Source organism: Emydura macquarii, unplaced genomic scaffold (assembly GCF_026122565.2).
Source record: "Emydura macquarii macquarii isolate MOO-44397 ecotype Brisbane River unplaced genomic scaffold, CSIRO-AGI_Emac_v2 contig_2676, whole genome shotgun sequence".
Taxonomy (NCBI): domain Eukaryota; kingdom Metazoa; phylum Chordata; order Testudines; family Chelidae; genus Emydura; species Emydura macquarii.
The window spans coordinates 16651677-16667482 of NW_027132813.1; the positions used below are offsets into that span (position 1 = coordinate 16651677).

Here is a 15806-nt window from a genome sequence, read left to right on the forward strand (position 1 = left end):
TATTAATCTTGCCAGTGTTTGTCCTGTTTAACGGGAAAAAGGAATCATTTATCAGAAAAGTATGTTTATAATCTGTATTTGTATCATCTTCAGATTTAATATTCAGAATGGTCATTGAGATTTGGTGCTATATTTATCTAAAAGACTAACTCGGTGTGGGGAAATAACTATATAAATATTTATGATCTAACCTTTAATATTTAAAAATAAATTAATATTTCTGTAAAATCTGTGCCATAGTCTGGTAGTTTAACTAATGTTTAAATATTAAACAATTTCACATGTTAACATCTAACAACTTAATATGACTTATTGAAACAAGGAAATTGACTTTGGCAGTTTTTGCTACGTAAAGGAATCTAAATTATTGGTACTTTTCCTAACATCTATGTAATCAATCAAAAAGCAGAATTAAAAATGTAGCTAAATATATTAGTGGCCAATGGAGAAACCCATCCTGTTCCCCTGGTGAGATTTATCTAATACCCTCATATCAAAGTTTGTTAGTTCTCCTGCTTATTTCCAGCCATTTCTTATTTAAAGTGGGTTGTTCAAATTGTTATCTATATTTTTGTAAGCTACAGGGACCATCTTTTTTAAGATAGTGCATAGACCCAAGTACATCTTAACTTGTGAACTTGTTGTTTGGGTACATCTTAACCATATGAATTATGGGAGACATTTTACTTTATTTCTAATGGTGATTTAACCTTTGGGACTGTTATGTTTTCAATATGGGAACCAAACTATGCTCTCAGTTACACCAGTGTACATCCAGATTATATTGCTTTAATTTGCCAGAATGTTATGTGATACCAATCAATATGGGAGGGAACATGATTCCTGTAAATGCTATGGAGAGTGTATGATGTACAAAGAGCGCCACTGAGACAAGCATAATATAGATCCTAATGTCTTGATCCTTCAAAGTGGGGACCCAGCAAAGCATTTGAGCACATACTTAACTTTAAGCATGTATGGAACTACTCACATGCTTAATGATGAGCATGTGCTCAAGTGCTTTCCTAAATACAGTTCAGAGTGCTCTATACCTTACAGAATTGAGCTCACTTAGAAGATCTGCTCCCTACAAACCACAAGAATTTCTATTCAAGGCTTAACTGCAGTAATGCACATTCAGTGAGCCCAGCTGCCAGTTGTGGTACTCTGTGAAATGACTATGGTATCTCTAGAATCAGGGCACCAGTTACCCAGTGCAATGCTGGTGTAAACCACAAATACTCATTTTTGCCCTTTAAACTAAACAAAAAGGTGTTCTGTATTCCTGCTGCAGGGAACAAAGCATCAGGTTCAATTGTTTGGACTGAAACCTTTTACCACATATCACATTCACATCATGGCTGTAAACAACGCTGGCCGAGTTTCGAGTCCTTGGACTTCTGTGAGCACACTTGAAGCTTCACCAAGCGGCCTGGGCAACTTCACTGTAGAGAAGAAAGAGGACGGCAGAGCATTGTTAATTAAATGGTCAGAGCCTTCCAAACCCAATGGAGTAATGAAGGTAAACTTTATCCTGAAACCTCATGAATCATAGTTGAGAGGAAAGGAAAATGCTGAATATCATATTTGAAAACTCTTGCTAAAATTCACTAAACTTAAAAAGAAGCTGTTTGGACACCTCCCACAAAAAAAAAAAAAAAAAAAAACCTGTGCAAATGTGATGTGATGAAGAGACTGGCTGACGAATGGTTACTTTCTAGGTGTACACAGATTCAGATATTTATTATTACTTATGTGCTTTCTTGCAATTCTGAGTATCTAGAACACTGAAGAAATCCTGCCTTCAAAGTCACAGGAAATAATTTTTAAAGGCTATGTTTTCAGGCCTAATCAGTTTAATATCGTCTTTCATTGTATAGAACAGTGTCTATTAAAGGGATACTTTCAGCTTAATTTAGTTTTTCTCCCCACATTAGGTTTTGTTAAAATAAAGTTCAATAGAAATGTTGCTGTGAAGTTCGGGGTGTATCATTTAAACGGTTTTTGTTGGGATGTAAATGTTAACCTGCAAGGTTTGTAACTCCTATGTTGTGATATTTGAGAGCCCTGAAATGAAACTGACTAGAAAGTAAATATAATCAAAAGTGAAACTGACTAATTAATTTTCACTGCCCAAGATGAGAGAAATGCAAAAAACAAACAAATCAGTATTAATTGGGAAAAGTAAATTAAAATATTCTTTCAGCATTAACAAGCTAAAATGTTAATATAATAATAGTGAGTCAGAAAATTATTTTCTGGGTCACAAGTTAATAATCCTCATTAAGTTATGAAGATAAATGTTGTAGCTAAATAAGCATCTCACCTGGACTTCATTTGCAAACTCTCCAAGGGTTCATTTCCCTTCCCTTTTTCTTTTTTTCCCAGATGTACAATATTTTCAATGACGATAATCTGGAATATAGTGGTTTATCTCGTCAGTTCCTGTTTAGACGCCTGGAGCCTTTCACACTCTACACTCTAGTACTTGAGGCTTGCACTGTGGCAGGTTGTACTCGCTCTTCACCACAGCTAGTCCAAACAGATGAAGCACCTCCTGAGTCTCAGCTGGCACCTGTAATCCAGTCAGTTAATGCTACTAACATTGAACTGAGCTGGTCTGAACCAATTAATCCAAATGGAAAAATAATTCACTATGAAGTTATTCAGAGATGCACAAAAGAAAATGCTTCAGGGAACGGAGCAACAACAGGAGACGAGAAAATTGTTTTCACAGAATATAACAGTGAAAATAATACCTTTATTTATAATGATAAAGGTTTACAGCCATGGACAAAGTATGAATATAAAATACGTGCATGGAATTCAGTGGGTTATGCTGATAGCTCTTGGTCAGTGGCGAAGACCAGTCAAGCTGCCCCTAAAGGTCTTGCTACCCCTAGGTTAACCTATGTATCAGTTAGCCCCCCTAAAGTGCTTATTTCCTGGCTCTTCCCAGAAGAACCAAATGGTATTCTCCAATCATATAGGCTACAAAAAAATGATGTTTTGTATCCTTTCAGCTTTGATGCTACAACTTTCAACTATATGGATGAAGACTTACAGCATTATTCAGTGTACAGTTATGCAATAGTTGCTTGTACCGTGGGAGGCTGCTCTACCAGTGAACCAGCCAAAATCCAAACTCTAGAGGCAGCACCAGCATTAGTGAACCCACCATCCCTGCAGGCTATTAGTGCCACTCAAATTAATGTGTCTTGGTCACCACCCCAGATTCAAAATGGAGAAATCATGAAGTACATATTAAAATTAAATGACGAAGAGTATTATGTTGGAAGAGGTTTATCAAGACTGATTTCAAACCTACAGCCTTTCACGCAGTATGATTGCATGCTGGTTGCCTGTACTAATGGAGGCTGCACATCTAGCATATCTCAATCTGTTTTGACAATGGAGGCTCCACCATTAAATATGGAAGCCCCCAGGTTGCTAGTCACAGGATCAGAATCAATAGAAATCACCTGGAAACCCCCTGCTAATCCTAATGGTAAAATTAGAAGTTATGAGCTGAGGAGGGATGGCATTCTTATTTATTCAGGTCTGGAAACTCGGTACCTTGACTTCACACTAACACCAGGCACGGAATACAACTATGCTGTAACTGCAAATAATAGTCAAGGAAGAACCACTAGCCCATCAGCTAAAATTAGAACTAACCCTTCTGCTCCATCTGGAATGTTATCTCCTAGACTGCAGGCATGGGCCTCAAAGGAGATTTTAGTGGCCTGGGATCCTCCTGCAAAAGTCAATGATGATATAAAAAATTATACCATCTCTATTCGCACACCTACTGAAATGGGAAAGAAAACTGTTGACATTGGCATCTCTCACATTTCTTTTGCTAGACGGTCCTACATTGCAGTAGACCTAAAACCCTACCATAGGTAAGTTCTGAATGCTTAGCTTTGCTGAATAAACATCATATGATAATTCAACAAGTTTCTGAGATTGGGTTAGTAATTTAACCTCTTCTAAAGACTGAAAAGTGAGGTGTGAGGATGGGCTTACATTTTCCTCAGTCAAACAGATGGACAGATCCCCAAAGTTCTCATTCACCCAAAGTCCACACTAAGAGCAGATAACATCAGTTTCCTACCTTTTCCCTAAAGTATACAAGGTCAGTCTAGGGTATACGCAATGCAAGAGACAGCTTGCGGCTCCTTTGCAGACTCAAACTCATAGCCTTGCCCAAATCCCACACTCTTGCAAGTCAATTGTATTCAAGAATTGTTTTTCCTTGTTTTATAAACTGAGTTAAATAATAAAGCAAAGATCTGTGGGCCAATTCATCCCTGATGTAGCTGTACTAAGGACAGTTGAATTATACCCAGGATTAATTTGGGATTTTTGTGCTTAAAACAGACTTGCTGTTTAGATTTTAGTGCAAGCTATATTTAAAAAGAGTGTACCAGATTTAAGTGAGAACAAACTTGCTTGTTTTTATAACAGTATCTTTTTTTCAAATTCTTGATTCTTTAATCATCCATCTCTTATATATTTGTGCAGCAATTTGTTTTTATGCCTCAAACTGTTGACAACTCATTCTACAATGTACCTAAATAAATAAACTAAATCCTAAGAGACTCGTAATACAATATAGTTAATGTTTTGTAAAATAAAGGCAATAGTCCAAAAAGGCAAAGATTATATGGCTCTTCAAGTACTTTAAATTCAACTATTATTGTAATTTAGTGATGTTGACCATTTGATCTCCCTGTGATATTATCTCTGATATGTAAAGAAGGAAATGGAGGCCTCATCAGTGTATAATTTCTTGGAAGCTTTGGACTCTGTTTTACGTGCTTTAGCTTGAGCAATTCCATGGGAACTCTGCTGGGCCATGTTAGAGCAGCAAGGGGCCAATGACTTTATGCTAATAAATCTACTTTGCAATACAGAATACGTCCAACCTGGCCTGCTGCACCCAAAGAAAGACCTTTCTGGCCAACATTAACCCGGTTACATGCTGGTTTATCAATCATCAAGATTCCTCAACCCTAGCCAGCAAAATTTTAACTCACTCAATCAATTATTTTTGTCTTGGAGCTGGTCTCCTGCCATTTGGAATGGTGCATCTGTGTGTCTCTATTTGATTAATGTTTTCCTTTTTTCCTTTTTTTTAATGTTATCTGTTTGTGTCTTTAATACTCTCCCCAGCTGATCATTTACAGAATAGCTGTCAGTCAGCCTTGGAAAGCTGCCCCCCCTCAATGTCAATGACCTCTCAGCACATCGTCAGTGAAACTTGCCACCACCAGGCCTCCATCCCCAAACTTGGACATAGGGGAAGTAGAATGTAAATTCTGTCTGAGTGAAGCAGACCGAGTGGAAGATTGCCATGTTCTGTGGCCAATGGAGACATTTTTATCTCTTGAGTCTGGATAAGACGAGTTATGGGTCACAATGAGAATTTCTCTGGCAAACGTGTGGAAGACATGTTTTTTGTTTAATACAAAGAAATGGCAGATTTAGAGAAATTAATAGTAGACATTTCATTTTAAATGGAAATGTAAACACTACTGCATCACATTTCCATTAATAATGACCCTGTCCAGCAACCCTTCATTGTCTGGGTGGTCCCATTTATTTTATACACACAAACGAGGACAACCACATGAGGGTTGCAAGATCAGACTCACAGGAGGGAATTACCTCATTCCTTCAACATGCTAATATGAATTGCTTTCTTCCTCAGAGATATGGACAAAAATAACTAAGGAAAGCTCCTCTCTTTCTAAACAACCTTACTTGATTCTAATCTTATGTCTAGTGCATATGTACATTTGTGAGGTTCTTATTAACTTGTTTCTTATTCGTATTTCCAAAGTTATGAAGTACAAGTTCAAGCGTGCACATTGCTGGGATGTGCCGCTAGTGAATGGGCATCCATACAGACTCTGGAAGCGTCCCCTGAAATGCAACCTTCCCCTCTCATAGAGGTGCAGACAAGCTCCGACGGATTCCAGTCAGTCGCATCCATTCTGTGGACAGGCCCACAGCAGCCAAATGGGAAGATTTTATATTATGAGCTTTACCGACGACAAGCAACTCATACCCACATAAATTTAGACCTGATGCTTGTTTATAATGGGACTTCAACATCCTTCAAAGATGCCAAGTTGCTGCCTTACACAGAATATGAATATCAGGTATGAAATTAAGTTAGCTACAAGGTGTATGGTTATAATTAAGATTTCAGTACACTTCAGTAATAAGAGATGCTTGTTCATTATAAGTATAAAATAAAATGTTTCAATTTTAATTGAATTATAATATTAATGGCATTATTGTGCTTAAACAATTACTGCAAGTTTATTTTAAATAGATCAGACCTTGAAGATAACATTCCACGAGGAATACATTCATTCAATACTCTTTTTTCATTTCTTAATCAAAATCATTAATTCCCATTTGTGTGCATTTGTGTCCCTTGCATATCAGAGCTTTCCATCACTTTAGCAATACCAACTTATTTTGAAATGCCAGTTGCTAAAAGGGAGCTTGGTCCTGTTAGTAGATTTATTTCAAATGTGCAAATATTTTATTTTTACTGTACCTTAGAATATCTGTTATGGAAGGAGAATGGGCTGATTTTGTTAGTAGATTATTTTACTTTAGGTGGTAGGATTGCAAATATTTGTCTCATGATAGATTCAAAAGTTAATTCACTGTTGGTGGGTTATTTTTATTTTCTATGTTCATATTCATTTTGCACTTGCTACTTTTCTTTTGGGGTTAAAGGTGTGACTAGTGGACCACCTCAGCTACTCTTACTCAATTTAAATATTATCTTACCTCAGTCTACAAATGGGCCCATTGAAATCAATGTGACTGGTTGCAGAGTAAGGTACCACTCAGTGAGGCCTGGTCTACACTGACAATGGAGGTTGACGTAACGCCACTTACATCGACCCCCTAAAGTATGCATCTCTACTGGCACATAAGTTCTGTCGATTTAAAGCATGGTAAAAGTCGACCTAATAAAACCACCTCTGCAAGTAGAGTAGTGCTGAATTTGAATTCCATGGGTCGAATTTGCGTCAGTGTAGGCAGAGTGCAATGTAAATTGACGCCATTGGCCTCCGGGAGGTATCCCATAATGCTCTATTGTGGCATCTTTGGACATTCACACTCTGCTGTAACGTGGCCACTTACACAGGAAATAGCTCCTCACCTCAAGCCCCAGGAAATTTTGGATTTCCATTTCCGGTTTAGACGGCATGGAGAGAGCTTTATAGCTGAACTGCTCATGCAACTTCATGGCCCAAACGTGCTCCAGCTTGGCGTCTACCAGATGTCTTGGATCTCATCAGTCTGTGGGGTGAAGAGTCTGTTTTGGCTCAGCTCCGAGCCAGCAAAAGAAATTTAGATATATACGAGAAGATATTTTGCAGCATGTTGGAGAAGGGGTACAATAGGGATGCGCAGCAGTACTGCGTTAAGATCAAAGAGCTGAGGCAGGCTTACCAGAAAATTAGGGATGCTAACAGCCATTCTGGCTCCTCTCCCAAAACATGCCGCTTTTACAAGGAGCTGCAAGCAATTCGTGATGGGGACTCCACCACTGTGCCACCACGCAGCATCAATACCTTTGAAGAATCCCAGTCCAGGATGGATGAAGAGGATTCTGTGGATGAGGAGGAGAGGAGAGCAGGGTATCTATTCTTCCTGAGATCCCAGACCTGTTCATTACTCCAGAACAGTCAGCCACACACAAGACAGCAGGACTGGTTGAGATGCAGGGGAAGGCACATCTGGTGAGTGTGTGTGGCAAATCTTTTTTTTTTTTTGCGGTTATGTCCCCAGTCCAGCTTCATAAAAGGAGTTTGTGTTTTTGAGGGGAGGGTTTTATTGGGTGGTGGCAAACTTCAGTGGAGGGTTACTCCCAGAACAGACCATTCATGTGTAGAGGTATGCTCTGAGAATTCTCTGTGGATATCTCAAGGAAACTTTCATGTAAGTAATCTATTAACTTTTGCAAAAGGTTTCTGGGGAGGGCAGCCTTATTTCTTCTGCCACGGTAGGATACTTTTCCCTGCCACTCTGCTATTAAATGAGCAGGCATCAATGTGGAATACAGCATAGCAGCATAAGGGCCAGGCCTGTACCCCAATGCTTGCAGGAAATCTTCCCTTTCCGCCTGCATTACCCTCAGAAGACTGTTATCACACATGGTCACCTAGGGAAGATGGTGCAAGTTTAAAGTACCCAACCAATACAGTCACTCCATTTTATTCCTCTGCCGTGGACAGGGTCCCTGGGTGCCTCCCCAAGACTATTCCTAGTCCTAGTACTATTGCAATGGGCATTATGGGTTGGGACACTGGTTGCCCTATGTTTTCTGCTACTACAATTCACCCGCAGTGTCCTCTAATCTGTTCTGCCCACCACCTCCCAAACCGGTCTTTGGCATGTTATAGGGAAGCTCGATGATCCCTCTCCTTGCTTAAGTGTGGATTGTGGATTTTAGTGCTAATGAAGCCTCTCTATAACAGATGCAAGGGCCTCTTGCTTACCATGTCTGTAACACCAGTCTGACCCTTCTGAGATGTACAGAATGGAATGCAGGTCTGGCTTAGCCTTCTGAACATGAAGGGGAGTACTTTTTACATTGTAACATTTCCTTTACTATTTTGGGTCAGCTAACAATGGCAACTTTGTGCTTTGCTTATCTTACAGTAGACACCTCGGCCTTCAGCCCCCCCCCCCTTGCCAAACTCCAGCTGAAAGACTTTCCCATATTAGGAAGCAGAAAAAAAATGCGGGAAGACATGTTCAGCGAACTAATGAATGCCTCCGCAACTGCTGACACAGAGCTCAGAGCCTGGAGGATGTCCTTGTCTGAAAAACTAGAATGGACATGGAACACAGAAGATCTTCACAGGAGCAGGAGCATGATACGCAACAGGAGATGTTGCGTATTATGAGGGATCAGTCCAACATGCTGAGGCATCTGGTAGAGCTTCAGAAGAGCAGCGGCAGGACAGACTCCCTCTGCAGCCCCTCCAAAACGCTCAGCCACCTACCGCTTTGTTTCAGCCCCTACCCCCAAGCGGTCTAGAAGGAGATTGAGCAGGGTGCAGTACGTGTTGCACTCCACACTGGTGGAGGCGAGCAGAAGGATGCGACGGACCCTTTAAGAACTGCACGCAACCACAGTTGCTTGCACAGTGACACTTTACAATGTTAAGTTATCCTCCTTTTCCCCCATTAAAATGGGTCACAAATAAAACTTTGTAGCATTAAAAAACATCTGTCTTTATTCATTCATAGCTTGAATGGGGAGAGAAAGGGAGGGGGCTGCTGGAGCGAGGGTGAGGGATGGGAAATAAAGGCACAGCACAGACATACATTACTGCAGTTCATTACAAAACTGGTTTTTCAATTCTTCCCGAAGCTGAAGCGCTCCATGATTGGCTCTGAATGTAGCGCTGGAATCTGGCTGCTCAAAATTTGCAGCCAGCCTATCAGACTCCATGGCCCAACCCTACGGGAACTTTTCCCCTTTCGTTTCACACAAATTATGGAGCACACAGCACGCAGATATAACTGATGGGATGTTCTTTTCACTGATGTCAAGCCTAGTAAGAAGACAACTCAATCTGGCTTTTAAATGGCCAAATGCACATTCCACCACCATTCTGCACTTGCTGAGCCTGTTATTGAAATGCTCCTTCTCGCTGTCCAGGTGTCCAGTGTAGGGCTTCATTAGCCAAAGGAGCAAGACATAGCCAGGATCCCCCAGCATCACTATTGGCATTTCCACATCCCCAATGTTTATTTTTTGGTCTGGGAAGAAAGTGCCCGCCTACATCTTATTGAACAGACACGAGTTCCTAAAGATGTGCGCATCATGCACCTTTCCAGACCACCCCACACTGATGTCAGTGAAATGTCCTCTGTGATCCACGAGGGACTGCAACACCTTTGAGAAGTATCCCTTCCTGTTTATGTACTCTGTGGCAAGGTGATTAGGTGCTAGGATAGGGATATGCGTGCCATCTATTTCTCCCCCACACAGTTTGGGAACCCCATTGCAGCAAACCCGTCCACTATGTCCTGCACATTTCCCAAAGTCACTACACTTCTTAGCAGAAGCCTATTGATGGCCCTGCAAATTTGCATCACAGCAGCTCCAACGGTGGATTTACCAACTCCGAATTGATTCCCAACTGACCGATAGTAGTCTGGGGTTGCTAGCTTCCACAGAGTGATGACCACTAGTTTCTCCACTGTCAGAGCTGGTCTCAAGTGAGTATTCATGCGCTTCAGGGCTGGGGACAGCTCCGCGCAAAGTTCAAAGAAAGTCATCTTTCGCATACGAAAGTTCTGCAGCCACTGCTCATCATCCCACACCTTAATAACGATGTGATCCACCAATCCGTGCTTGTTTCCCAGGACCAGAACTGGCGCTCCACAGACTGAAGATGATGTGTGACAGCCTGCAGCAAACGGGAATTGTTCCACTCTATGGCTTGTATCAGGGCAGCCTCAGTAACATTGCTATTTTCTGTGCTGCGGCTCCTCTCTCGCCTTTGACAATACTGCAGGTTAAACTGTGAGGTATTTGTGATGCTCACAATGATAGTGCAGAGCTGAAGAGGCTCCATGTCTCTCCGGCAACGGCGTGCACATGGCATAGAAAAACAGTGCGAAAAAGCATTTGCAGTTTGTTTGGGACAAGAAGGGAGAGGGAGGGAGCATGTTGCATCATGGGAGGATGACAAGCTTCCAAAAAGCCTCTGCGGCTAGTTCCACTGTGGGATAGCTACCCACGGTGCACTACTTTGAATATCGACCCAAGCGTGGCGAGTGGGGACACAAGAGCCCGGCGCAAGGAGCATGATGTGATCATGCTCCTGCCACTTCTAAAATTCGGTGGGTGAAAGTCGATTTAAAGTAAATCGACTTTAGCCTGCAGTGTAGACATACACTGAGTGTGAGTAAGGGTTGCAAAAATGGGGCCTTCTAAAGTAGTCCTCTTTGATTGCAAAAGTCCCATGACCTGAGGCAGGTGAGTTTCTTCGACTTGTGCTTGTTTTCCATTAATGTCAAAGTCACATATTCCTGCATATTGTTTCTTTATCACACAGGATTACTAATAATCTATGACCATATATGATTTCATATCTATGCATATAACTTCCATTGGCAGCCTAGCAATGTATCATTTTCTGAAATTCAGTTCATATTTTCATATGAATCTGGTGAATTTACAGCCTCACCAAAAACTAGCCCTGAATGTGTTAGCAGTAAATGTAAATATATGTAGTTTCATAGCAAAGTGATCACATTTTCAGAGATATGAACCAGTACTTTCACCTACCCCCATAACAAGACACCAGTGGGTCCTCAGTCTTGGTAAGTGCAACATGATATATTGTGAGTTTTGAGTTCTTTAGTGCACCATGAGTCTCTCCCTCTTTTTTGCTTAAGAAAATTGAGTTTTTGAGCTTCCAGGATTTGAGATGTGTGAAAGTTGATATATTCATAAGGCCACGTTGTTGAACTGTTGTGGGATTTTCTCTCCACCCCACCTTTTCCTTCTATGTGGACATCTGTTTCACACAGCAGAGCCTTTTGCAACTCTGTTCAACTGCTAGTGCAGTGTTCTTCTTGTTGGATTGGGCCCATATAGAGTTATTTCTAAGGAACTACATCATTACATGAGCAACGCAATCTGTCAAGGGAGCCCCTGACCACACCTGGGGGCCTTGAGGCAGGAGTACAATGACTCTCCTTATCCTTGAGTTCCAGTGGCTCCACAATGGCCAGAGAAAGGCCCCCAAAGGAACAATGGCAAGAATAATGAAAACCAGGGTTTGGAATGCTAGTAGAGAAATCTATTCACTACTGTGTGTTTAGAAAGAACTTTATTCACAATATGATGATGATCTAGATAATCTTTTCTTTTTCCTCTGGTGTTCTTGAGATATGCGAAAGTGATCCTAGATGGCCCCAGCTTGAGAAATGTAATGATTTTCATTGGTTTTGTTCTGAGGAAAAGGACTGGTATCTCAGAGCAGAGTGTTTCCATTCACAGATGATGGGGCTCCAATTACTTGATTTCCTGCTGTTACTAATAATATAACTCCTTCCTTAAACCTCAGTGAACTTAACAGCATTAGGGACGCTGCAAGGATTCTTTCCAAAATAGCACACACTGCTTAGAGGCTGGAAACTTTTTACGCTTAAAATACTTGAGAGAATATTTTCCTGCAATTAATCCTTTTGTGACCAAAACTGTCAAACCTTTACTGGCAACAGTGCGTCTGTGTCAGGAATGAAATATGTGTATTTGTGTTTCAAGTATTGGTGTGTATTTGTATTCAGGTTTGTTTTTTTCAGGTGTTCTTTAATGCCTCAAGGACCCATAAGAATGTGAAATCTGTTCTCACACCATATTAACTTCTTGATGGTAAAATTAGTCTAAGAATACCAGATCTCATCACATATTGTAGCCTCGTATGTGCCCATGATCATTAAAAAATCCTCAAAAATGGAAACCCAAGGGCAAGTGTGTGAGGGGAGAGGCAGGAGAGCAGTTACAATAGAAAATAGTGGCAATTCTTCCCTAGAAGGATAGAGCCCTATATTTTCTTAGTTGAAAGTCCTAGGCTCTGTTCCTGATGCCACAATTTAGTGGGTTACCATGTTGCCTCTGTGTTTGCTGCCACAGATTCTTGAGGTGTATATCCCCTTGCTTTTTCAAATGACTACAGTTCCACCTTGGTTAACCTCCTCCCCACATGCTAGATCCTGCCACAGCCTCTTTATGCCTCCAATACTTTTCCAAAAATTCTTGAATGCATGTTGTGTTCTCCCTTGCACCAGCCTTGGTATCTCAATCAGAAGCTCAATCAGTCTGGCTTTCAGGTTGTTTTTCAGAGCACAGAGACTGTTTGAGTCAAGGTTTGTAATGATTTATTGATGATGTCTGACTCAGGTTGTCTGTATGTTCTAATTTTTCTGGACTAAAGTGCTGCACTCGAGGCAGGAAGAAACTGTATCTTTTATTTTGATTCCATTCTGTAACTGGGCTGAGCTACCTGGCAAGGCCCTAAATCGGTTTTGTTCCTTCTCGGCCAACAGCGATTTATTTTGTTCCAGTGAGAGATTTGTGTGTGTGTGTTCCTCTTCTGCTGATGTCAGTTGTGCATCCCTCTGGGATCTGTTCTTGGCCCTTCCATTGTTGACAATTTATATGTTGCCTGTGAGACAAGTTATTCATAAGTATAGGGCTTGGTTTTCACTATTATGCTGATGAAACCCAGATTTATATTTCACTTAAGCACAATATTGATTCTGCTGTCTCTGCATTGGAGGCTTGTTTGCTGGACATAAAACTTTAAATGCAACTAAATTTCCTCCAGCTGAATACAGATAAAATCAGAACGCTGCCACTGAGCCCTCTGCAGCATTTCTAGAAATGTTGTCAGTGATCAGGATTCAGTCTGATGGGTATAACATTAACATCTAATTGGAGGTCAGAAGTTTTGGTGATGTTCTTTTCTGCTGATGTTTGACTGGGAGTTCGTGTAACTGGGCCTGCCCATCAGCCCTGTGGGTAGTCTTTTGTAACGGCAGACCAAGGTCTCTTTTCAAAAGTACCTCCAAGTGACTTAGGACCTACATCCTTAGTTCTTAGGTACTTAGGAGCCCAAGTCTAATTGAAAGTCAATGGGACCTAGGCTCCTAAGTTAGTAAGGGTCAGATTTTAAAGTTTAGGTGCCTAAGGATGCAGACAGGTTCCTAGCTGGATTTTCAAGTTTTGATTTCAAATGGGAATAGGCACTAGGCGCTTTTGAAAATCCCACTAGGCACCTATCTACCCCTTTAGACATTTAAATACCTTGATAAATCTGGCCGTTAGATGCTTTTGAAAATTTTACCCCATGTCCTTAGCCAATAGGTCCATGGACTTCACAGAGCTAATCTGACCTACACCAGCTGAAGATCTCGTGCAGCAGGGTTAGGATTCCTGATCCATTGGACTGGGAACACTCTGAAGACAGCATGCTGAGATGCTTGGCAGAAGAGAGGATCAAATGTTGCTTTACAGAAACCCATGTGGCCGGTCTAAGAGCAGCAATGATTCATCCAGTTCTTCTCAGCTGAAGGCCAGTCCCTGTGGTGAGCACATGTGAGATGGGGAGCTTAGTTCTTTTCCTTTCGAAAGCAGAGTTATTGGTGTATAATGTAACTGCCCTGCTCCTCAGAAGGGTTGTGGTATTGCTCCACTTCTCCAAAACCACCCTGAATTATGTAGGCGATCCAGGACAGATACTAGGGACTTCATTTTTCTGGTATTCTCTGGCCTCTACCTTCACCTTAACGTTTCTTTCCTGGCTTAGGGGCACATTCTGCTCTCTCCTCTGCAAATCCTAAATATCCAAAAGGGAGCAGAAACAACATTGTTCAGCTGCCCCACAAAGATGGAAGGAGCCCTTTCTAAAGACCCTTAGTCCTACATGTGGAGCTGTGCTCTGTGGGGAGTACACAACTGGTGTTGGGGGCTGGTGGATCTGCAGCTGTGAAGACACGTCAGCCTACTGACTTCTCCATGGAGCGAAGTTGCAGCAGCCACTGAGGATTCCATCCATCCCTGACTCCTGCAGAGCACTCTTGCTCACAGGTCATGTATTGGGGCTATATGAAGGGTACAGGAAATGCACTTTGAGAAATACCTGAGAAACTGGAGAGGGGAATTTTGGGTGCTCCTACAGGACCCTCGAAGGTGGATACGGCTTGTATTCCTAATGTTCTTCAGGGGGCAGGATGTTTTATGAGTTTGTTTAGCTGCTTGTGTAACGTTGCTAAGGTAATGAAACATCCAACTACCCAAAGTGTCAAGTATTTGAATCCTCTTCATTGCTTCAAGAAATGATTCCTGTCACGCTTTGTTTGCTGACCTGTCTGACAATGTTTTGTCTGAGCTCCAGTTTGTGGTAGTTCATTATTGACAAATAACTTTGTGATTCTTCTGGCTTAAAATGGGGTGAAATAAGGGCCGGCTCTATCACTGGCCAGTGACAGATTTTCACCAATTTGAAATAACCCTCACCTTTTGTCTCACTCTCTTCCCTTTCCATCCTTTCAGCTCATCTTATCCTTTTCCATTCCTGCCAGAAAGATACAATAAACTGTGATGGCTTAAATATAATAAAATAAAATACAATTTTTCTTTCTTTCTCTCTCTCTCTCTCTCTTTCTCTCTGTCTTCACTCAGGAGAGCAGATTTTCTTATAAGGTTTTTGATACTTCCTGGTTCCATGTGAACAGTGTGTTTCATGGTATTTTAACATTTAGGCTTCTGATGTCAGCCTGGATTTGGAGTCTGGAGGTGTGTGAAAATGATTGAACAACCACAACAAAATGACCATAATCAAGTTTTTCCCCCCCAAATACATAAAATGTTTGATTCTAGTTTTAAGTGAAAATTCAGGTTGTTTCTAATTCCATCTGAACCAGTTTGCCTCTACTTAACTCGTAGGGTCTAAGTAATTAAACATCTACTGAAAACATAATTAAGTGTGTTTGCTTTTCAGAAGTGTGAGTGGGACCTCAAAGCCAAACAAATGGATACTTCCATGAGTTTTTGTTCTTTAAAGTCCACAGTACCTGATCCACAAAGTGTCCGGATTAGAACACTGAGGGAACTTTCTGATCTCAGTAAATCCAGAGTAACTTCATTGCTTCACTGGTGTAACTGAGATCACAGTTCCAAATACCTCTGTGATGTTACAAAGGCCAAGACTAAAATAGGGTTAAAAAAAGAATATATA

The 15806-nt window shown here is 41.1% G+C and overlaps 1 protein-coding gene across 1 annotated transcript in view; it reads left to right on the forward strand.

Annotated features, from left to right (window-relative positions):
- USH2A (usherin) overlaps positions 1–15806 on the forward strand; it is a 511874-nt gene that overhangs the window by 469111 nt on the left and 26957 nt on the right. Inside the window, exons 61-63 of the mRNA XM_067564962.1 lie at positions 1295–1522; positions 2389–3905; positions 5849–6170. Of these exons, the coding sequence (XP_067421063.1) occupies positions 1295–1522; positions 2389–3905; positions 5849–6170 (2067 nt within the window). The remainder of the gene's footprint in view (positions 1–1294; positions 1523–2388; positions 3906–5848; positions 6171–15806) is intronic.